General features: G+C 42.9%; 2 protein-coding genes across 11 annotated transcripts in view; one reads left to right on the top strand and one right to left on the bottom strand.

Moving 5' to 3' along the window:
* NRDC (nardilysin convertase) overlaps window positions 1–19,673 on the top strand; it is a 38,747-nt gene extending 19,074 nt beyond the window's left edge. Inside the window, exons 18-31 of the mRNA XM_083447907.1 lie at window positions 6,705–6,824; window positions 7,832–7,883; window positions 8,210–8,360; window positions 8,461–8,588; window positions 10,255–10,417; window positions 11,333–11,364; window positions 11,997–12,135; window positions 13,143–13,190; window positions 13,957–14,009; window positions 14,704–14,787; window positions 16,535–16,625; window positions 17,303–17,419; window positions 18,317–18,406; window positions 18,948–19,673. Coding sequence (XP_083304033.1) covers window positions 6,705–6,824; window positions 7,832–7,883; window positions 8,210–8,360; window positions 8,461–8,588; window positions 10,255–10,417; window positions 11,333–11,364; window positions 11,997–12,135; window positions 13,143–13,190; window positions 13,957–14,009; window positions 14,704–14,787; window positions 16,535–16,625; window positions 17,303–17,419; window positions 18,317–18,406; window positions 18,948–19,142 — 1,463 coding nt within the window. The 3' untranslated portion in view covers window positions 19,143–19,673. The remainder of the gene's footprint in view (window positions 1–6,704; window positions 6,825–7,831; window positions 7,884–8,209; window positions 8,361–8,460; window positions 8,589–10,254; window positions 10,418–11,332; window positions 11,365–11,996; window positions 12,136–13,142; window positions 13,191–13,956; window positions 14,010–14,703; window positions 14,788–16,534; window positions 16,626–17,302; window positions 17,420–18,316; window positions 18,407–18,947) is intronic.
* A 1,479-nt stretch (window positions 19,674–21,152) lies between these two features.
* OSBPL9 (oxysterol binding protein like 9) overlaps window positions 21,153–23,858 on the bottom strand; it is a 60,001-nt gene continuing 57,295 nt past the window's right edge. For all 10 annotated transcript variants that reach the window (XM_083447917.1, XM_083447918.1, XM_083447915.1 and 7 more), the window contains 5 exons: window positions 23,636–23,776; window positions 23,375–23,453; window positions 22,917–23,008; window positions 22,143–22,278; window positions 21,153–21,800 (listed from right to left, as the gene is read on the bottom strand). In XM_083447917.1, coding sequence (XP_083304043.1) covers window positions 21,726–21,800; window positions 22,143–22,278; window positions 22,917–23,008; window positions 23,375–23,453; window positions 23,636–23,776 — 523 coding nt within the window. In that variant the 3' untranslated portion in view covers window positions 21,153–21,725. The remainder of the gene's footprint in view (window positions 21,801–22,142; window positions 22,279–22,916; window positions 23,009–23,374; window positions 23,454–23,635; window positions 23,777–23,858) is intronic.

The raw sequence follows: 23,858 nt of genomic DNA, 5'->3' as shown, positions 1-23,858 counted from the left end.
CAATTAGACCCGGTTTCCTGTGTCAGCTTGGACAGCTGATTCTTTAGAGTTCTGTTCATTCTCTCTACTTTTCCAGAACTCTGGGGTCTATAAGCAGTATGCAGCTTCCAGTTGATCTGGAGCGCTTTTGCCAGCCCCTGTAGGACTGCATGAACAAATGCTGGTCCATTATCAGATCCTATGGACCTTGGCAATCCATAGCGAGGGATGATTTCCCTAAGCAGGCACCTGGTTACTTCAAATGCCTTTTCAGTCTTTGTGGGCCATGCTTCGACCCATCCGGTGTAGGTGCACACTGCTACCAGCAGGTAGCGGTGCAGTCCACAACGGGGTAATTCAGTAAAGTCCACGACAAGATCTTCCATAGGTGCCGTTCCACTGTGCTGAATCCCTAGGGGAGCCAGTGGTCCGGCTCTGGGATTATTCTTCTGACACAGCAGGCATTTCCTGGAAATCTGGGCTGCCAGTTGGTAGAGGTGGGCTATATAGAAGCATTTTTCCAGCTGCTTGGTTGTAGCATCGGGTCCTATGTGGGTTGAATCATGGTACCTCTGAATTATTTGCCGCGAAAGAGACTCTGGAATCCATATCCTGTCATCAGGGGTAAGGTACCATCCTTCTTTGGTCAATGTCAGTTCCTGGGCGTCTGCAGTGTCCTTTTCCTGCTTGGTATAAGCTGGCTTGTCAGCGGTGCTTAAAATCTCTTCTGGGACTAGTGCTCCGATAACCGGGATGGGGGCTAGTTCCCGAGCTGCTTCCTTGGCCACTTTGTCTGCCAATCGATTTCCTCTGGCCACTTCCCCTGGTCCAGTTGTGTGTCCATAACAATGGATAACCGCTACCGCTTCAGGCTCCCATACAGCATCCAGAAGGTTCAACAAAGCTTGTGGGTGGGCCACCTGGTTTCCTCTGGAGGTAAGCAAACCTCTCTCTTTCCATAAGGCTCCGTGGGCGTGTAAGGTCAGGAATGCATACTTAGAATCAGTATAGATGTTTATCTTCTGTCCCTTTGCCAGGCTCAGGGCTCTGGTAAGCGCAGTTAGTTCTGCCAGCTGGGCCGATGTTCCAGGCGGGAGTGACTTTGCTTCGACCACCTGGTCGTCCAGGGCTACCACTGCATAGCCTGCTTTTCGCTGCCCAGCCTCGACAAAGCTGCTTCCATCCACAAACCATGAAAGCCAGTGGGGGTCTGCTTTGTCTTTGAGATCAGGCCTGCTGGAATATACTTCGTCCATTACTTCAATGCAGTCGTGCGTCTGCTCCTCCCCTTCTCCTACCGGCAACAGGGTAGCTGGGTTGAGGGCGGTGGTGACCTGGAACTTCAAACGTGGGTGCAACAATAACATCTGACACTTCCTCATCTTCGCTTGGGAGAGGAAATAGGTACCCTTCATGTCAAGCAGTGCTGGGACTGCATGCGGAGTCACACAAACAGTGTCTTGGCCAAAAGTAAATTTGTCTGCTTTGTTCAGTAGGGTGGCTACTGCCACAACTGCTCTCATGCACGGCGGTAAGCCTTGTTCTGTAGGCGACAGGCGCTCAGATAGGTATGCCACGGGCTGCTGCCAGCTTCCCAATTTTTGGCATAGCACTCCCTTTGCTGTTCCCTGGTCTTCATCCACAAACAGGGAGAAAGGCTTCTCAGGATTTGGGATACCCAGCGCTGGTGCTTGCTGCAATGCCCTTTTCAGATCCTTGAAGGCCTGCCGTTGCTCCTCTCCCCACACAAAGGGGTCCTTTTCAGTTCCTCTGGTTGACTCGTGCAGAGGCTTGGCAATTGTGCTGAAGTCAGGGATCCATATTCTACAGAATCCTGCCGAGCCCAAGAAACCACGAAGTTCTCTGCGATTCTTTGGCTCTGGAATCTGGATAATGGCTTGCTTCCTTTCTTCTCTAAGGGTCCGTTGCTGATGGGATATATCAAATCCAAGGTATTTTACAGTGGGTAGGCATATTTGGGCCTTCTTCTTAGATACCCGGTATCCTGCTTCAGCCAAGTGATTCAACAAATCCTTGGTGGCTTTCATACACGTGTCCTCGTCTGAGCAGGCCAAAAGAAGGTCATCCACGTACTGTAACAAGACCCTGTGTGGGCTGGTGGGGAAGCTAGACAGGTCCGAGGCCAATGCTACCCCAAAAAGGGTTGGAGAATTCTTGAAACCTTGTGGAAGCCTCGTCCACGTATATTGCACCTTGGTGCCTGTTCCTGGATCCATCCATTGAAATGCAAACAGGGGCTGACTTTCCTCTGCCAGACGGCAGCAGAAGAATGCATCCTTCAAGTCCAGTACCGTGAAATAGCAGGCAGTAGGAGGTATTAAACTCAACAGTGTGTAAGGATTGGGCACATTGGGGTGGAGGGTTTCCACGGCTTGGTTGACCAATTGGAGGTCTTGGACCGGACGATACGAGTTATCTTCCTTCTTCACCGGCAAGAGTGGGGTGTTCCACTGAGATTGACACTGCCTCAGGATGCCATGGCGAAGTAACCGTTCCAAATGTACCCATACTCCTTCTGCAGCTCGCCGGGGGATAGGGTACTGGTTCACAGCCACAGGGTTGGCGAATGGTTTGGGCTTGACTATTATAGGTGGGATGTTCTTTGCCATTCCGGGCGGGTTGCCTTCTGCCCATACACCAGGGTTTACTTTTTGCAGGAGGTCTTCTGGAATAATCCCCTCCTCTTCTTTTACCATCATTAAGCGCCAGTGTTCCCTTAAGGGTACTTCTAAGGAAAGCTCTCCTGTTTGCCCTGTAGTCATTGTCACTTCTCCTGTCGGTTGAAAGGAAATCTGGGCTTGCAATTTTGATAGCAGGTCTCGGCCCAATAATGGGATGGGACACTCTGGTATATATAAAAACTTGTGTTGGACTACTTGGCCACCCAGGCGACAGACAACAGATTGCAGGAATGGGGCTCTTTGTGATTTGCCTGTAGCTCCTATTATGTTAATTGTTTGCTTGGTGGGCTTGGACACTGGTACTGGCAAAACAGAGTGGGCGGCTCCTGTGTCAACCATAAAGGGGATAGTTTGGTTCCCTGTTTGTATTTTGACCATGGGCTCACGGGAACCTAAAGCAGCTGGGCCCGGTCTGTCCTAGTATTCTTCCTCCTCTCTCAGGCTCATCATGCCGGGCTGCCTTTGGGCTGAGGGGTACCAGGGAGGTCCCTGTCCACGTCCTCTACCCCTGCTGGCATTTGTCGATGACCAAGGTCTCAGTTCCTGTCCAGGTCCCCTGGGGGTTGGGCCTGGGGCTCGTTCTCCTCGTCCTCTCCCTCCTAAGTGGGCCTGTGGGCATTCTCCTTTCCAGTGCCCTTCCTGCCGGCAGATGGCGCACTGATTCCTCCCCAGGCGGCCTTGCCCTCCTCCCCGGGCACTTCCTCTTTTCTGAGGGATGGGTGCGGTGGCCTGTAATGCCATCAACTTCTTTGCTTGATACTTCTCCTTTTTCTTTTGTTCCTCTTCTTCCCTCTGATTGTAAGTGGTTTGAGCCAGTTCTAACATCCACTCAAGGGTGTGGCCCATGAACCCCTCGTGTTTTTGAATTTTTCGGCGGACATCGGGCGCTGCCTGAGCTACAAAAGCAGCCTTTACAATAAGGGCGTTGGCAGCCTCATCTGGGTCTACAGGAGTATACTGACGGTAGGCTTCCTTCAGGCGTTCCAGGTAAGCCCCTGGGGCCTCTTCATTCCCCTGCACTACCTCTCTGACCTTCACAAAGTTGGTGGGTTTCCTGGCTGCCCTTCTCATACCATTTAATACGTTCTGGCGGTAGGTAGTGAGGGTTTTCTGGCCATCAGCAGTCTGATAATTCCAATTCGGGGTACTATCAGGGTATCCTGTTATAATGTCTGGATCCGGTGTTCCCTGTGCTCTCATGTGTACTCGAGCTTCAACATGGATTCGCCTAGTTTCTTCTGTGGTTAGCAGCGCATCCATCAAATACTGCACATCATCAAAAGTGGGATTATAGGTTTTAAAAATCCCTTCAAACAATTTTATAATTTTAGCTGGATTCTCCTCAAAGGAAGGATTTTGATTTCTCCAATTACAAACATCTGCACTTGAAAAGGGTATATGCTGGACCGTGTAGGTCCGTGGTGCCTCCGCCCCACCAGGCCCTGGAGGTCCCGGTGGGTCATAAACCCTTCGGAGGGGCATTACTCCGACCCCACCCTTTTTCTGTGCCTCATGGGACTTATGGAAGGCTGCCCTGGTTGCTGCTTCTATCCATTCCTTCTGCCATTTCTTCCCTTGTGTTGAGGAGCATCCTGCTGCAGCCAACACGTGGGGGCTAACATCCACTTTTTCCGCATAGGGTTGTACATACTGTTGCAATCTCAAAGACTGATACTGAGTCCACTCTCTTCCCTTCTTTGCTAACTCAACCAATCCCTTTACAAATTCCTCATCATCCTCTTCTTCCTCTTCTGATTCATCAGCCTTGGGGGGTTCAGGCTGGGGGCTAGCTCCTCCCGGTGCTTGGGGACCTGGGCCTGGGGGAATTGCTAGAGGGGCAGTTGGTGGAGCATAGGGTGGTGGCGGTTTGATGATTCCCCCCTCCTCATCTTCTGGGTCTGGTATCACCGGGGGCTTTTCTGCCTTCCCTGCCGGTCGAACTGTACAAATTGTATTTCGTGGGGCGTCGCCTTGGCAGGCTTTCAACCACGGTGGATTCTTTTCTACATTGGTTTTCCAAGTAGAAATGTAAGGGATTTGGTCGGGGTGGACATTCAATATGTTCTGGTATAATGGGCTGATTAGTTGCAAATCAAAGCTTCCTCCTGACGGCCAATTAGTTTGTGCGGGCCAGTCAACTTCACATAATGTCCTCATTCTCTGTTTTCGCAATCTGATTCCCCAATCATCATGCTTTGTGGCCGCTTTCCAGTTCTTTAAAAAACATTCCAGAGGACTACATTGGCTTGCCCCAGACCCCATTTTTTTTTTTTTTTTTTTTTTTTTTTTTTTTTTTTTTTTTCAGATACTCCGCACCTGACTGGGCTGTAAATTCTTTCACAGTTCACACGATACAGATTGTGGTCTGCACGAGGTCGCCCTGGCAGAAAACGCACAACCCTGCAATCGCTCGGCCAAGGGGAACGCTAGGCCCCGACCCACACTTGACAACAATTCAGTCACTGGAGTATCTGACATGCAACATATAACATACAAATCACACCATTATAATTTCAACATGCAACACACAAAACACACCAATACAACTTCCCCTCTGTTTCCCTTTTACCCAACCTTACTGGCGGCAAACTACTGCAATCGGCCAGTTCTCCCCTCTGTTTCCCTTGTACCCAACCTTACTGGCGGCAAACTACTGCAATCGGCCAGTTCTCCCCTCTGTTTCCCTTGTACCCAACCTTACTGGCGGCCCTCTGCACAACCAGGTGAGGCTTGATCAGACCTCGCCCCCCTTTTCCTTGGGGCCCACGCCCTGTCCCTTGGGCTTACCGTTTTCCGCTGCGGATTCCCTCCTGGCCAGTCCTCTTTCCTCCCTCGACCGAGGTCCCTACTCAGGAGCGGTGTGGCCGGTTTCCCCCACGAATCAGTAGGGTGCGCGCTGAAGCCTGCAAACTCCGGTCCGAGCTGTTCACCTGGTCGAGCCTGGCTCTTCCCGGCCCCCTTGGGGTGGGGCAATTCCCGGCCAATGCACCAAGCTGTAGGCTTATGCCCTTTACTTTGCCAGAGAATTGCTTACCCGCGTCCCCAGGACCGAGAAGAGAATAAAAAAATTCCAGGAAAGTTTCTTCTTTGGAGAAAAGAGTTTTATTGCAAATCTGTGCACAGAGACAGTCAGCAGAATATAGTTTCTGAAATCTGACTGTCCAGCAATACGCATCTGCAAGCCTTCTTATACTTTAGAGTATTTACCCACCTCCCAGACCTCCCCCCAAAACTTCCCCAATCAGCTGGCAAGTTTCCAACTTATTCCTTATATGGCACATCTATATTTGCTGGCTAAGGCTGCTAGCTAAGCACTTCTTCTGCTGGTTAAGCATTTTCTCTGCTCAGTAAGCACCCCCTCCCACCTCCTTGTACACGTGTATTCTTTTGCTAGCTAAGCATTCCCTTCGTATCTCTTCTTATCTTGCATTACTTAAAGCAGAAGCAAAGCAGGAAACATCTTGCTAGTGGTTTTTAGTTGACAGCAGTTTTTGGCTAGGCAGGAAACGACCTTCTGACCTGTAACTAACATCAGCAGTTTCAGATAGCTGGTTAGACAGGAAACGGCCTCCTGACCTGTCTGATTTAGACTTTGCAAATAACTGCATTTTTGGGTTTGAGCTTGTGTAACCATCCTAGCAGAGTGCCGGAATTTACTATGTGTAGATAATATTAATGATTAACCGTTCCCCTCTCCCTTCACTTTTTTCAGGGGATACTCGAGGGTATGCAGTACCAGCACCTCTTTTTTGTTGTTAAAAAGTGTAGCACTTACTGTAAGAACTTCATGGTGATTACTGGCACCTGTTTTTCTAGAAAAAAGCATTGGTAGGGAGTGTAATCCAGCAGAATCAGAAATTTATTGTGCATTTGTGCAGCAGACCATAAATAACTGTTAAGCTAGTAACACTTCAATCCTCACAGTGATGCTTTGGCACTTAAGCATGATTTATTTGAGATTGATATGTACTTGTTACATTGACATGTGGGTATGCAACAGTAACTCCTCCTCCTTAATTTTAGCAACTGATTTTGCTCTGAAGGCCCCTGACTGCCCACAGACAGAATATCCAGTCAATATACTGAGCACCCAACAAGGCTGCTTGTGGTACAAGAAGGATGATAAATTCAAAATCCCTAAAGGTAACTCCTTTATAGGTCTTTTAATAAAACTTAATACACTTCTAGGTTACAAAACACAGGACATTCCAGATTGCACTTATCTCCTTGGGGCTTTTCATATAGCTTATTTTGAATTTATTTTTTTGCTTTTTGTTTTAAGGCAGACACACATCCTTACACTGAATCCAGATGCAACTTTAGAACATCTGTTTCAGTAGTGACATAGATAAAAAAATTAAATGACATGTCCATGCATCTTGTGCTGAGATCCTTCTCCTGAAATGAATTTCTGTGTTTGTATATACATTTTTAATCAAACAGTAGTAGCCTTTACACCAATAGTAGTGAACCTGTCTCTATCAAGATGTTGTTAGAATCCAAGCCCTATCAGCCCAGCCAATACGGCCAGTGGTCAGCAATGATGGGAATTGTAGTCCACCAGTATCTGGAGGACCACAGGCTCTCCATCCCTTCTTTCGACTCGACAAGGCAGTATATTGGCATCGTAAAGCACCAAGTTATTTTCATTTTGCTGGCTCTACATAGCTTAGCTTGTTGGTGTCTGAAGTTTTAGAAAATGAAGATGTGAAACATTTTGGTTGTTAACCTAAGCATTGTGTTTGGACTTGGGATGTTTAACTCTGGCTACCATGGTTGGGAATTTTTGGGCAGTGTTTCAGTCACTGATCTGTGGAATGGCACTGCTCTACAGCTGCCTTCTGCTAGCCAGTGGCAGAGGTGCTGACTCACCCTTCCTGTACTGGGTAGGAAGCTGTGTTTCTTTTATCCAGCAACATACAGACACCATTCCTTTTCCCTGTTCAGAGAGACTACTTGCCAATCAAAAGCTTTCTGGCTGTATATTAGCATGCCCTTTAGATTTCATTGTATTTAATCAGCAGTGGGTAGGTCTAATAATCTGTTTAAAAGAGATTGGGAACCATAGGTCAGGAGGTCCCAAAGAGAAATAATGGCTTGACGAAAGCTCCCCATTGTTTGCTATAGCTCATTATAACCATTTCTTTCAGCTTATATCCGTTTCCATCTAATCTCACCGCTGATCCAGCAGTCTGCCGAGAAGTAAGGGTTGCAGTCTTTTTGTCTGTCCTTTTGGTTAGCTTATTTTTCTGCTGTAACAAGCCTCTGTGGTGCTTCAGAGCATCCCTGTTACTAATAAACATGGAATACTAGGTGGTGGGTGATGGTAAAATATCAAACGCTGTGTTTGATTGCAGAAACCATAATGTCAAGAGTGCAGGTAATTGTCTAAAAGGGTCTGAGATTGTATACTCCTATATAAGTTAAATTAATGAGTGGCATTTGTCTTTTGAATGAGTGCCTTTCCATGCAGGACTCTCATTCACATTCTTACTTTTGTTTCCCGTCAAAAAAATTGCTGTGTGCAGCATTGTGCTCTTTGATACATTTGTAAACATCCTCGCACACAACCTCGCTGAGCCTGCTTATGAGGCGGATGTTGCTCAGTTGGAATACAAGCTGGTAGCCGGAGAGCATGGACTGATCATTCGCGTAAAAGGATTCAATCACAAGCTTCCTGTAAGTGTTGGCGGGATTTTTTCCTTTGGGTTCCTTTTGGGAAAATGATCCTATTTAGTCTACTGCTCTAGGGAATCAGCATTTTACTTTGTTCTCCCAGCTGCTGTTTCAACTCATCATTGACCACCTAGCAGACTTCAGTTTTACTCCAGAAGTTTTTGAAATGATAACTGAGCAGTTGAAGAAGACTTACTTCAACATCCTCATCAAGCCAGAGACTCTGGCCAAGTAAGTGTTTGAAACAGTACAGGCAGGCTTGGGTTTACTTTCTGGGAGAAGTCCCAGTTCTGATTTTATTATTTATTTGTGTTTTTTTAATAAAAATATTTTCATACTACTGTATCACAGCAGTTTACAACAATATAAAAACATATACAGTATTGTTGATTTGTGGAGATAGCAAGTCATTGTGGAAATGTGAATGAACATGCTTCCTTTGCTTTTTGTCCATTTTCATTGTTCTTTGTAGGGCATTCTTGGCAAGGAATTGGGTTATAAGAACAAGAAAGGAGCAGGAGATCTGTGGGGTCAAGACAGGGGGTGGAAGTTTTGAGGGTGTTCAATGTGACCATGTGTTGACTCTTGTGAACACCTGGAAGCTGTGCTTCCCCTTCCATGCTTTCTGTGAAAATGGTGTGCCTTTCTAGCCCTTAGGTGTTCTGAAGGTAGTTTGAAACACAGATGCAGCATGAACGTCTGATTTTTGGGGTCAACCTCTGATAACCATGGTATTGTGTGCATTGTACTGGTATCCTGTACTAATGCTTTTCTCAGCAACATACCATTGCGATTTGTTTACCAGCTGCATTTGCAGCATAATGGCTGTGATACACGATGGAGCATTTTTATTCCCATCTCTTCTGCTGCCCAAATCGAAATCCCCCTGGGCTGTCTGATAAGCTGCCTTTGGGAAGGGCTGGGGTTTGCAGTGTAGTGGACCTGAAAGCAAACATCTGTCACCCTTAAAGGAGCTGTCTAAATCAGAGTCCATGATAAGGAGAGTCTGTAGTAGAATTAGCTTTGCAATGGCCTGTCTTTCTGTCTATTAGGGAAGTGGCTCATCTGCTGGGAGTCCACAGGGGGAGGGGAAATCGCTACTGATCGTAAAGATTCCTTAGCTTTGCAAGAATGTATTTGAGGGTGGGTATGCAGATGGGGAACTCTGAGAAGGGAATGGAAATAATTTGTCCCAACCACAAGGAGCTTCAAGACCCACCTCCTCACCAGTTGCTTTAGGGGTGGTATGGGTGTGAGCACTCCCGTTTCTTGAAATAATAATAATAATAATAATATAATATAATATAATTTATTTATACTCCACCCATCTGGCTGGGTTTCTCCAACCACTCTGGGCGGCTCCCAACAGAATTAAAAGCACACAAAACATATGGCAACTGTCAAAATGGTACCTAACGCCGTCAGATCCACAATTGGCATGGAAGGGGTGTTAAACCTGGGGGGAGGGACCCCCCTAACTGTTGCCCTGGGGCAAAGAGAGGCTGAGATGTCATTCAGGGCCTAAGTTTCCTGCTCCTGGGTTTATTCTCTCTTCACTTGTTACAGTTATTGTTGAGGAAATGGTTCTTCCCACCCACAAATAGTTCAGTTCTCCATGTGCATTTGGAAGGTTACCACTCTTAGCATTGTTATTTATGTACAGTAGTTCATGCATGCTGCAGTGTTCATTGAGTAAAAAGAATGGCAGGTTTCTATTCTAAGGGAGATTTTTGTCTTTTAATGAAAAAGAGGAAAGGAGCAAGATTTGAGCATCTGCGTTTCAAATGAGTGCAGTTGCACATTCTTTGCTTCCTTTCGGATTGGCTTATAGGAGGAACTTGAGAGGCCATCTGTTTTCAATTATCCTGCATTCAGCTGTATTTCTTATTGGTCACAGAGATATACGCCTCTTAATACTGGAGCACGGCAGGTGGTCTATGACGGACAAATATGAGACACTTATGAAGGGCCTTTCTATAGATTCTCTACTATTGTTTGTGAAGACTTTCAAATCCCAGCTCTTTGCAGAAGGCCTTGTCCAAGGAAACTTCACAAGCACTGTGAGTACAGATCTATCAGCTTCATCTGCCTCTCTGAACGATCCTTTATTTTGATGATTGACAGCTAGAAGTAGCATAGCCTTATTCATCTATGACTTGCCACACTAGTACCACAGCACAGCAGCTAGTGGTGTTTGCAACCTCCATGTTGATGGTATCTATTTGTTGTTGCTTTAGAACCAAACCTTGCAGAATAGAGTCTATCAAAAGGCTATGGCTAGAAAATCCACTCAACGTGAGAGAGCAGTTGTGCAGCTTCAAAGGAAGGCTACTTTTCTGTGCAAGCAGTCAATGTGAAGGGAATTCATAATGCCATCTGTCCTCTGCTTGTGCTGGTCTAAGTGCCTGGAAGATTCTCATGCCACTCTTGGAGTGATGACACTCTGCTTATATTGCAGCTGTTTAGACGGGTACATGGGAAAGGGTTTCCACATGAGACATCTGTCAGATTTCTTTGAAGTTCAGAGAAGGATTTGCAGGGTGTTTTGGAATCCATGAAGCTTTGCTGCTGTAGTGTGCTCTCTCACAAAGTATTTGTTGTGTGGTATGGGACAAAACGATTGGTGTTTACACAGAGTGGCCATTGGGTTGTCTCTTGGTCTCAAGTTTTTGAGGCAAAAAAACCCCCAATGTAATAATGGAAGGGCTTTTTTTCATGGTAGGAACGTATCCTTAATAGGCTCATGTAAAGGCCAGTAAAGAATAATTTGGAAAATGACTAAGGATTGTATATTGGTGGTAAGCATGAGTTGTTTCTTAGAGCCAGAAACCACAAATTGTTTCTATCCAATTTATTTCTTCAGTGCTGAGAACACCAGATTTAAGTGTGAGCAAAATACTTTAGTTTTGTGTGGACTAATTTTGGCTTTGGGTACATATATTCAGAAATTAAAATACATATCATTTATCTTTAAGGAATCAAAAGAATTTCTGGATTATGTTGTTCAGTAAGTATATTTATACATTATATTAGAATATATATTAGGCTGTGAGGCATGACCAAAACTTGAATGGGAGAGATACCACTGAAAACTAGGACTGCAAACCAGTTGAAAATAATGCTAATTGATCTCATGAATATGATTGATTACCCTATCAGTTAAAATTATATATGAATAAAAAGAGTATTCCTGAAGCCAGAAGCATATTCTCTTGGGTTTTAGGTGGCATGCAAGTGTTGTAGCAGGTGTCATCTTAGAGGTGTTCCCACCTGTGTGAAAAAAAGGTAGTGGTGCCTCTCTTAGGATGGTGTTTACATTAAACACATACTATCTGATCAACCTGGACACTTGTTTAGTCAGTTAAAAGGTTTTCTAAATGAATCTAACCAATTCATTTATTAAACACTGCAGCCCTATTACAAACATAACTTCTTCCTAAAATTAAGACCCAACCCATTCGGGTCATCAGCAACTGCCTCAAATTTAAGTTTTTCTCTTGTGGGTCTTCATCGATGTGATTTTTGTATTTTATGAAATAGACATGCTCACGTGTTTATAATATCTGAGCCTAGATCATACTGTGTATTGGCTTAAGGAGTGAGTTGACAGCTGACACTTTGATCTGTGGACTTTTTCAGAACATTGAGATTCCTTCCTTTGGTACATCCCTGTCCAGTTCAGTTCCGGGTGATGGACTTGCCCGGTGCTCATCTGCTGTGCAAAGTGAAGACCCTGAACAAAGGGGATGCAAATTCTGAAGTGACCGTCTACTACCAGGTGCTGTAGTGCAAAGAGTGGGTGTATTAATTCCTTTATTGTGCAGTTGCTCCTCATAGTATGTGACCCTCCTTTATCACTTGAGAACTTGTTTCATAATCTGCACTGACATAGCAAATACAGTGGGCTTCTGCAAGCAGATGGAAACTTTGTACATGTAAACATGTAGCTAGGAATAACTTTTACTGCTAAACTCTGCTATAGAATGGAATCTAACATAGAAACTTTACAAGAAAGTGAGTGGCATAAATGTGCCAGTGGTTTGTCTACGGTGTTTACAAAATTCAGTAGCCATTTAAAAAGGTGATATAGTTCAGTGGTAGAGCATTTGACTGCCATTTTAAAAACTTATCACATGGCAGCTTTAATCACATAAGGAGCCTGTAGTCTCTAGCTGAGCGTTGCCATTGCCCTACAACTTTTTGGAAATCCCAAGAGGTTGGGGGCCATGGTGACACCCTGCCCACACATTAACATTATTGTGTCTTCTATTTCTCCGTACGGGTAACTCACAACTTAACTCACATTTAGCTTTTGTGCATGCAGCTTTACGTGCTTGGCAAAAAATACAATTGAAATGGGGTGGGTGTCTGGGAAAAAACACTTTGGCAATCCTACCTGCCATTGATCCCGATGTGTTTTGACTTTTGGAATTTGGCTTTATGTGCTATCCCCGGTACGTAACCCTAGGCAGTTTAAGTTGGAAGTCAGCTGTATTTCATAGCTGTTTCAGGAAACTGGTAATCCTCTCCTTACAGTGCAACTAGAAACTTCTAACTGTGTAGTCAGAGCTTCCATGAGTTGTGTTTAGCATGCTTTACTCCCTTCCCTTGCATCCTGGTTCTGAGGTATAGGTGAGAAGTATAGGGCCTTTTATTATCGATTTGTCATGTATTTGGTGATTTAGAGAATTTTAGCATCTCTTCCCACTTTGGAGATAAACATATAGCATAACTTAAAACCCAAGCCTCATAGTGAATGAATTCTTTGTTATTGTTCCCTTTTAGTCTGGAGCTAGGAGTTTAAGAGAATATTCTCTCATGGAATTGCTTGTGGTAAGTTTGGATTGCTTTCTAAAAACTGAAATAGGTTAATATCTGACCTTTCTAAGTGCAACTATAAAAATCACAAAACTTGAGTGTAAATTCAGTTGGACAGCATAGTTGTTGCAAATCAAACCATAGAAGCCCATGTTTGGGATGTTTGTGCTGAAACTGTGCAGGGATAGTACAGAGTGTGGATGGAGAGGCAAAAGGGTGATTAATATGGGAACTGGTTGTTATACAAGGGAAGGACAATGGCTCAGTGATAGAGTACATGCTTGGCATGCAGAAAGCTTCTGGTTTGATCCCTGGTGTCTGTTGGTAGGGCTGGGAGACACCCAGGCTCTAGAGATCATCTGCTAGGCAGTAGAGACAGTGCTGAACTAGTTAGACCTAATGGTCTGGCACATCATAAGGCCATTTCCTGTTACATGAAGCACACCTTGTTGACCTTTTTGAAGGGTCTTCCCAAATAATCAGTTCATTACATAGTCAATGTGCATTTCCAGAACACAGCCTACAACCTGAGCGTTCACTTCCTGTTTTGTGAAGATACAAACTTTCCTAGCACAGGTGGGATTAGACACAAGTGATATAGTGCAAATTTGGGGGGGGGGCAAGTATTTTGTATCTTAGGGTGATAAGCTGTTCTAATAGGTGGCTTAAAAATAGAAATCATTGCTTCATTTTGTTTCATCTGCCCTGAGCCTTAAATACTGCTTTTTATCTGGGAGGGAAAATGCAAAAATCTTGCTGTGATTGAAATACTTCGTTTCAGATGTACATGGAAGAGCCTTGTTTTGACTTCCTGCGAACAAAGCAGACCCTGGGGTAAGTTTCCATTCAGCTGCCCTTTGGAAGTGAGATGCGTCAAGAAGGATGGGAGTGATCCAATAGACAATGTGTACTGTAACTTTCAAGAAGCCTTTGATAAAGTTCCACACCAAAGACTCCTGAGTAAGCTTTAGCAGTCATGTGATGAAAGGGCAGGTTCTCTTATGGGTCAGTAAATGGGTACAGTATAGGAATCAGAGACCAGATGAACCATTCTTACAGTGGGTATTGGGATTAGGGGAGAGCAGTTTCCAAACTGGGTGGATAAGCTTCAAAAAATGCAAAATTGGTTCAGTTTCTGTAAGTGAAAAATGATGTAGATTGAGGCCAAAAAAGTCCATATAGAACTGGCAGTGACTGACCAGGAAAGAGATATTGGTAGATACCTTGGTGAAAAAGTTGACCCTCCTGACTCCAATGGAATGGAGAGACCTGAGAGTCAATAGCATATTCATGTCACCTCTCTACTTTTTATTTGTAGTAACAAAATTAAAAGCCAACACTAAAATGTTGAGGGTTTTTTGCAGTCTTCCTTCTTGGAAGATTTTTTAGGTGGCATGTGTACTGATGAAGCATTGAGGATAGGAATCTTAAGTTAGCATTCTTAGCTCATTATTATAGCATTCACATGAAACTTGCTTAAGATGTTTTGAATCATGCTTACGGAATGTGTCTTCTCTTTGGGCTTTAGATACCATGTGTACCCAACTTGCAGGAATACATCTGGAATTCTTGGTTTCTCTGTTACAGTAGCAACACAGGCAACCAAATACAAGTGAGTTGCGCATTCTGTTAAAACTAATTTCACTGTTTTCATCAGGCCCTGTAAGCTCATTAGTTCTTCAGACATGACGTTTTAGATACAGCATTCTCAAAACAGGAAATACAAACTCTGGCCTGCATATTCTAATGTATTCATCCTACAAAATAATATAATGCAATTTGGGGGGGGGGGGGAGTGCAATAAGTAAAAAAGTTTTTTATTCTGTCTTGCCTATGCAACAGCCACTTTTTTAATCATAACAGTTTCCTTTTTCTGTGTGTAACTGCCTGCCTCAGGACAGAAATGGCCATGAGCTACTCATTTATTTGTTGCTTCTGCTCCACACACCTGTTTTGAAAATGTCTTTACATCGTATTTCACAGCACTGTGGCTTTGTTTTTGTTGTGAGAGTAGTTTACAGTATCTGTGTCATGTACTTCTCTACTCCAACGATAGGTACCCTGTAGCCTTTCAGATGGTGTTGGATTTTAACTACCAGCCAGCATGGTCAGAGATGCTGGGAGCTGTAGTCCAACAACATCTGGAGAGCCGCAGGATATCCATCTCACCTTTGGTGCCGACAGGACAATGGTCTATCCACCTCACTCCTGTAAACTTACATACCTACATGCTTACTCTTGGTTTAACTGAGTATGGATTGTCTGCTGCTTTAATGTATTGTAATTTATAAATAAGGATCAGCAAAAAAAATATTAAAATCATGGACTGCAGAATGAGGAATAAATACTTGCTCTTTGACTCCTTGTTTCTACATTCTTCCCAGTCCGGGGTCTTCCTGCAGTTATAGGAGTCTGACAGAAACAGCATGCGGTTGCCCTTCTCCAGTGATTGCCAATGCCAGCACTTTTAAGCCCAGTGGATGCCAATTAACTCCACATAGCTGGTTCAAATAGGGACCCTGCTGGTGCTAGGAGTATGTGTCTGGTTCATCCTGCTCCACCAGGCTATGGGCAGAACTTATGGCATGCTGATCTTAGCTCTCTAGTGGGGATGTATTATAGTGAGCAGACCACCTGTTCAGCCCACATCTATACACAGGTGCCAACCCTGACTTACACTGCCTTGAGGCTTGGATGCATATGGTAGTGGCAGGATATTGAATGTGGACTGCAGATAGCCCTGTCCTACTATTTTAAGGATTAGATTAGGTCTCTTCCAACAGTGTAAACCTGTCTAGCTTTTCCTCTTTTATAACCTCCGCTGGTAATCACCACCAGTCACAGGGTTAATAATGTAAAATTAAGCCTTGTAAAGCGAACTTAGGCTGCCATCTTATTTTACCTAGGAGTTAACTTTCCTGGAATGCTGGATTGCAGCTCAATTTTCCCATGGTGCAGGAAATAGTTTCTCTCTACTCCCAATTGAGATGGCGGTTTCCACAAGGGAATTTGTTGTGGTCAACTGGTATTCACAGTTAACATTCTGATAACATGCAAAAGCAAAATTCTAGAGCAGTGCTCCAGTTTTCTTTTAGAAGACATCTGAAGGCAGCCCTGTTTAGGGAAGCTTTTAATGTTTGATGTATTACAGTATTTTAATATTTTTTTGGAAGCCGCCCAGAGTGGCTGGGGAGGCCCAGCTAGATGGGCGGGGTATAAATATTATTATTATTATTATTATTTCTCAAAAATAGGCTTATACTTTTAGTAGAATTCAACTTCCGTTTTGTGGAACTAAACTCTTGAATGCAACAGCCACAAGGAATAGATGCTTGAATATAAATTGTTCTTGCTTTCAGCTCTGAACTAGTGGATAAGAAGATAGAAGAATTTCTTTCATGCTTTGAAGAAAAACTCAAACAAATGTCAGAAGAAGCATTCAAGACACAGGTAAGGGGTTTAATAAGATGCTTCTTTATTGGAAAACATTTCTGGAAAACTAATAAAAGGACAGCTTGATCAGGTATATCCTTCTGTATATCCATCTATGTGCCAGTAATAGTTTCAGGTTTGTTTTACTTATCTGAGGACCAGAAAACTTCACAGCTGGTGATCTGCAGAAATCAAAGAGGAGTCTTTGTCTGGTGGAGCACTCCACTGCCATAAAATGCCTAAGTGTGCAAGAGTCCTCTTGCTGCCTATGTTTTTGATGATGTGAGTAGAGGACATACGGACTAAAAAAAGGAAACCTAGCTCCAGGCCACCTTACATTGTAACTGTTTTTGCTGTAGTGTGCTCAGCAAATTTTAATACACACCTTAATCGGCCAGCTTCTCAAAATTGTCTTACTATACTATAATTTGATTCCTTACAGATATATGGCTGGAAACATAAGGTGGTGCTATGAACACGCACCAGCAAGGAGATAGTTTAGTCCATATGTTCCACTCATTTACTTAAACTATTTTTATATTTCTTTTCAATAACTTCTCAAAGAGGCTGAGAACTGTACTGCAAGTGGCCAAAATTTAGCCAAGAGAAGAATTAGTGTGAATGGGGCATCTTCAGTATTTTTTGTAGAAACAGCGACTGTGTGTGATTAGCGTGGCTTGTCTTTTCTACCCCAGGTCACAGCTCTCATTAAATTAAAAGAATGTGAAGATTCTCATCTTGGTGAGGAGGTAGATAGAAACTGGACAGAAGTAGTGACTCAGCAATATCTGTTTGACAGACTAGTCCGGGAAGTAAGTGACTTCTTTATTTTTAACAGCAGAATTCCTGCGTGGTTCAGGTTTCTAAAATCTCTTTAGACTAAGGTGAATCCCAAAGTACTCCAAATAAATGTATCTAATGCTACTGGAATTATAGCCATTATGGTGCCAGTGTGTCCACAAAAGGTCTCAGTAAACACCCCTTCATAAATCCACAACATACATTTACCCTGGCTGGGCTACTCTGACATTGAACATGCCATGTTTAACAAGCTAAATAGGACTGGACAACCTACCCTCCATCTGTTCTGTAATAATAATAATAATAATAATAATTTATAATTTATTTATACTCCGCCCATCTAGAGGAGAGCAACAATTTCTCTTTGTGAAGAGTATGGCGGTTGCTAATGTAGACCCCTTTTTTCCTACTGATGCGGGGAGCATGGGCACACAATTTATTGTCTTTTTCTACTCTTTTAGCTAATGTTAGCGGTCCTGAGAAGAGCAACTCAGGAGGCATCCCCTTTAAATATTTACAGGATTGTATCCCAGCATTGACCTTGAACTGCAAAGGTCTATGAGCCAGCAGAATGTTTCTGCTATTATATTTAATTCAAAGTCCGCCTTTTTGCAAGGAGCTCGATGGAAGGGGAAGAGTTTTTGCCAATTTAGTGTTCTCCCTGTACCTCTGATGTTCTAGAACTGATTTTGAGGGTACATTTGGAGGCTGCAGGGGGAGGGTAAATTGGCAAATATATATATTCCTCACTATCTGTTAGTGAGAAGAATGATGGTAGGTTCAGCTGTATTCTGTACAGAGTTCATGGATAAAAGAAAATGGCAGATGCTTTGAGCTAATTTAGATACAGTACAGTAGTTGCATGTTAAGTAGGGTGTTATCATTTTAAACTATTCCATCTTTTTCAGATTGAAGCTCTAAAATCTCTTTCACAGTCAGAACTAGTTGACTGGTTTCAAGCACACAGAGGTAAAGGAAGGAAAGTGCTTAGTGTACATGTGAGTATTTATGCTTTTAAAAATGTATTTGTCAGGGTCAGCCGAGAACTAATCTGTGTTGGAAGTCCCTGGCTTAGAGGCTGAGCACATATTTGTTGTTTCTGCAGTTACCAGGGCAGAGGTAGTTGAAGCTCTTTTTCTGCAAGGCTAGAAAGAAGCATTCAATCTACCCCCACAATACTTGTTTACTTATGGATTGTGTATTTTGGTGGGGGTGTTGGGGGTGGGCAAGTAGGTGCAAGGCTTTTGAGCTTCCAGTAAACAGTAGAAGCAACCAAAAGGTTCACTCAAAGGCTTAGCGTTGCAATCCTGGTTCTGTAGTAACTTGGATGTAGAATTGTATATATGCAGAGCAGCTGAGTAAAGAGCACTTGTAGCAGAGTAGAATTTTAGCTGTTACTAAAGGAGTCATAGATCATGCAGGTACCCATGCCTGGTTTAGGGTGAATTTAGGAAAGTGAATCATAGTTATGGAGGTAAGGCTGCATTTTGTTTGTTGTGAAATTTATCAGCTGGTAACTTTGCTATTTTGAAATTGCAGGTGGTTGGATTTGGAGTACATGAAGGTGATACAGAAGCTTCATCTCTCACTAATGTTCACAGTCCCTCATGCAATGAAATACCTCAGCTAATGTTTTTGGACTCTTCGTCTTTGACCGATATCACTTGTATCAAGGACATCAAAGTGTATACATCCGCACTCAATGTTCTCCCATACCATAAGATATTAAAATAACTCATCTCGGAGTGCTATAACGTGTAGTACAACTTCACTACTGAGCAGCTTGGGGAGTCTGCTTTACTACAATGAATCCAACCTATCATGCTTTCTGGAAAATACGTAGCATAATACCTTCCACTGTCTTAAGTAATCTGCTACATGCATGTCCTTGAAGAGAGAAGGTATAAGCAAGTGTGTTCTTGGTGAAGTGGGTAAAATATAGGAAGATTAAAATCTTACATCAAAATAAAGGGCTGGACCCACCAGCAATCTAACGTATTAGGTCTTTTTGTTTGGAGTGCTATTTACGTAGATAAAATGGGGTCAAGTTGAAGTATCGGGTATCAAGTCCCCAAGACATTTTGTGTTTTGTTTGGGGAACAGAAGTGATTTAACAGGATTCTCTGGAGAGTAGTTGATTAGTTAATAAATCTGCCTGTCTGTAACAACATCTTTGGCCTTAAAAAAAAGGAAGTAAGAACCATTTGCATGAGAATTCAGGATGAGTGCTCAGATTCCATGTGCAATAAACTAATGAGATCTCAAGTTCTGGTTTTTTATGTACAGGCTGTTAGATGGACTGCAGAACCCCTTAACTTTGCATAAACTTTAATTTTAGAAAGTGTAGCCCTTGTTGAAGGAAATGCAGTGCTGTTAATTTGATAACAAGTTTGGAAGACAGCCTACTTCAGCTCACAAGACCCTCCCTATATAAACAACTATATATACAGCTCAGGCCCCATAGATCATTTTCTAAACTCATTACCTGCAATGGGACACATTCAAATGTGCATTCTCCTGTGGGTAACAGTTTGTCATATAAAGCTTTACAAAGACCAAAACAAGCCAGACAGTTCTACTGAGTTTTTGAGGAAAGGAGAACTCAAGACAGCCCATTCTGTACTGAGAGAATGGGTGGGATAGGGTGCCTAGGGCAGGCTAGCCTATCTGCAGCTTCTATATGCCCAAGCAACACCAGTGCATTCAGCTGGGGTGAAGAGGCTCTATAGGCAAAGTAATGTACACCTTCTTACCTAGTCAGTCCCCATCCTTCAGTAGACAACAGTAAGCAACCGGACAGAAGGAAGTGATGCCTCAAATAACCCACCTATTTTCAGTGCAGAGTAGGGGTTGTCTGGCTCCACCCCACCTCAGAGAATCTGCTAAACCCAAAACACAAGCTTGCATATGCCCCATTATACAAAGACTATAAAATGAGGCAGTGATTTTGCACAGAATTGAAGAGCAACCCATGACAACTCTTAATCAGCTTGCTTCACCCAGCTTTCCTACTCAAATCAGCTCTTCTGCATCTCACCTAGCTAACTCAGCCTGTTGCACTCACAGACTGTCTCATTGGGGAAACACTGACTATATACATTTGTCTCAGTACTACAAGAGTTTTCAATCGTGATTCTACAGTGGGTATTAGGCAGCTGCAGCACCAGAGTAAAAGCACAAGTCACTCAGATTACCTTGATTCTGGATACAGCACATATTAAAACCAGTAGGGTTTTTTTTTTTTTTTTTGCTATTTAATCATAACTGTTCTTAGATAGGTTGGTCACCCTACCAGAGCATTTATGTTTTGCCTATTATTGCCTATATAATGTTTCTGGCCAAGTCTAGCTACCAGTCTAGAAGACGAAAGGAAAAAGAGAGGCCAGTAAAAGCCAGCCGACTGCGTTCAACGCAATTAGCAGAAACAGGAATGCAGTAAAATTGGTTTCAACACAAGTGCTTGGGTCAAATTGTGACCAACCATCTTCTGAACTACTAGCACTGCTGAACAGAAGAACCTGGTTACTTAGATTGTGTTTGTATTCATATTTCAGATGACAACCCTATATATAAGAGGTTGCTTTGGTTTGCTTGTATCTCACATACTGCCCTGGGTTTTCAAGTGCATGAGAGTATATCCCTGTTTAACAGCAAAACACATTCTTAGCATTGTTTAACTTGAATATAATGCTCTTTCAAAGCATTCTTGCTGTGAAAAGGTTTACTCTGGAATAAAACAATGCATACAATTGAAAATCTATTTTATGAAGCATTATAGATGCACCAGCAGGAACCAAATGGTAATCTAAAATTACATTTTAGTTTCTAAAAATACCAAAGTTATTTTGGGGAAACAATGAAATGCCAAAAAAATGATTTCTTAAAAAAACCCAAAACATACCAGTTGGTAGATTAGAATCTTGCATTTTCTAAACTGGCAGAATGAATCCTCATATTTACACAAATTAACTGGCTCTAATGAAATAAAGTCATGTATTTGTAGGATGCCAGAATCATATGTAACTGGAATCAAATGCCCCATTGCACCTTTTACAGCAGTGGTTAAAACATATATGATGGGGATCAAGCCCAGGTTAATTCTTCTAGAAGCATGGGAGGTCAGACAGGAAAGGCCAATATAAATTACTGCTACACAGTCAAGGCTCTTCCTGTTTTAATTGTTCGCTGCATCAGTGAATCCAGTATCCCTGAGATAGGAACTGTAACTGGAGGAGACAGGCTCTCCAAAAGAAGAGTACGTGAAAGTTACAACTATCGCCACTAAGCCAAGGCTTCAACTTCATACAGGTGGTCCACTTAATATTTACTGGCAGCAAGTCGCTTGAGTAGTGGTTCATCATAAACCCAGCATTCGCCATCTTCATGGAATAGCTGGAAGAGAAGAGTACTCAATTAATAGTGTCACAGGAGGAACAGGGAAGAAGAAGAAGAGTTTGGATTTGATATCCCGCCTTTCACTCTCCTTCAGGAGTCTCAAAGCAGCTAACAATCTCCTTTCCCTTCCTCCCCCACAACAAACACTCTGTGAGGTGAGTGGGGCTGAGAGACTTCAAAGAAGTGTGACTGGCCCAAGGTCACCCAGCAGCTGCATGTGGAGGAGCAGAGACGTGAACCCGGTTCCCCAGATTACGTGACTACCGCTCTTAACCACTACACCACACTGGCTCTCTACAGGGAGATTTACAAAGGTACTGATTATTGAGTAAAACGTACCCGTGTCTCCCATGGAATCTCTTTCTCCTTTCTGGCTCTGGCTTCAGCTCTTTGTCTTTCTTCAAGCCTATGCTTTGCTTCAGTAGCTGAATCAATGTCTCTGATCTTTAAGTTGTAAGTTACATCTTTCCATAAGCTAAAAAAATAAGAATATTTATACATCATGATACAAAACTCATTTCTTATCGTGGGTTCAGGAGAAATATTTTAAACTAAGATGAGGGGGAAATCATCCATGAAGGAAGATAAATAGGCAGATGGCCAATTTTGGTTCAAACCCTTGATGACTGACATTCATCCCATGTTACTGCTCATAATCCACGTTATATGCAATAAATAAACGATTTATTTCCTAGTATGTGAAAGTAGATTTTTTTTCACATAATACAGCTAAACAATGCACTTGTTCTATCAAAATATAGAGGTGAAGTTACTGATATTTAATTTCAAGCAAATTAGATTTATGAGACCCAGAGTCTCTTCTGCAAATATAAGGGATCCCATTTACAGAAAAGACAGATCCAGCAGAGGCTATTGCAGGAGGAAGGGAGAAGCATTTTGGTGATTCCTCTGTAACCAGTCCCCTGCCCCACTCCTGTTTTCAGGGGACCTGGGTGGAAGGAGGAGTCCGCAAACACACCACCTTCCCCTCCCTGCTAATTCTAGTAGGAGTGTCACGTGAGGGAAGTCATTGTGCTGGCAAGATACAGGCCACTAACCTCTATTTACATGAAGGTCTGGGTTTTAGTAGGGAGGAAGAAGAGTTATGCTTACCAGCGGGATTCAAATTCTTCTTGATCTTCTAGTTTTCTTACTTTCTTCTTAATGATAGGCATTTTCTTGGTATCTATAAAGAGTACATTCTCCTAAAGAAAGAATAGCATTATTATTGTTTATATTTTTCAATTTATTCACCATCTAGGTTTTATTTATCATTAAGTTTTGCAAAATTTCTCTGGCACAATTAAATTTCACAGCAGAGATGCCGTCAGCTGCCATGGTCTAGCATCAATATCAGCCCCCAAATATGCTGAGCCTCAATCTGCAAGAAGCACAATTCACTCGGTGGCCCCCTGGGATGTTAAATCCATTAAAAGGTTTTTGGGCTGAAGCCAATTTACTAGCAACAGGAAAAGGAATTCAGATGACATGCTTTGGATAATCAGTATTTTCTTTGAGTGCCACTAGTCTAGCCTACTGATTAAAACAAAACAGAAAAAGGGATGATTTACCCCAGTTGCATGTTTGGCATACATGACACCATTCCATTCTCCTTCAACTGAACAGAAAGATTTCTTGTCATTAGGAGAACTAAAAGAAAAGATAAAAAACAGGATCCATCACTACTAATAGTATTCATAATTATAAAACAAGATGAGTACCTGTCCAAAGCACTGGCTTAAGCTGCCAGTAGCTCTACTTCCTGTCTTGTGTCTTATTCTCTTGCTACCAGAAGTATGAGTTTGTTGCTTAAAACCCCTGAATATACTTACAAGATTTCTGCTGTAACTCTGTGCTTTTTCCCACCATAGAAAGGTTTCGTGTGGAAGATTATGGTAGCATTATAGCCTGTCTTGGAGCAGCTAATGTTGCATTCTCCTCCCAGCTCTATCCATGGCACTGTGAGAATAGATCTGTCAAGGTAACAGAAGATGCCCTTAAAGAGTTAGGAAAAGAAACATTTGCTATCATAAAATAAATTGCCGAACAGTGTGA

Source organism: Podarcis tiliguerta (genome assembly GCF_965153285.1).
Source record: "Podarcis tiliguerta genome assembly, chromosome: 6".
NCBI lineage: Eukaryota > Metazoa > Chordata > Lepidosauria > Squamata > Lacertidae > Podarcis > Podarcis tiliguerta.
The sequence above is the reverse complement of the archived record's forward strand: the minus strand, read 5'-3'. Positions and strand labels throughout refer to the sequence as shown.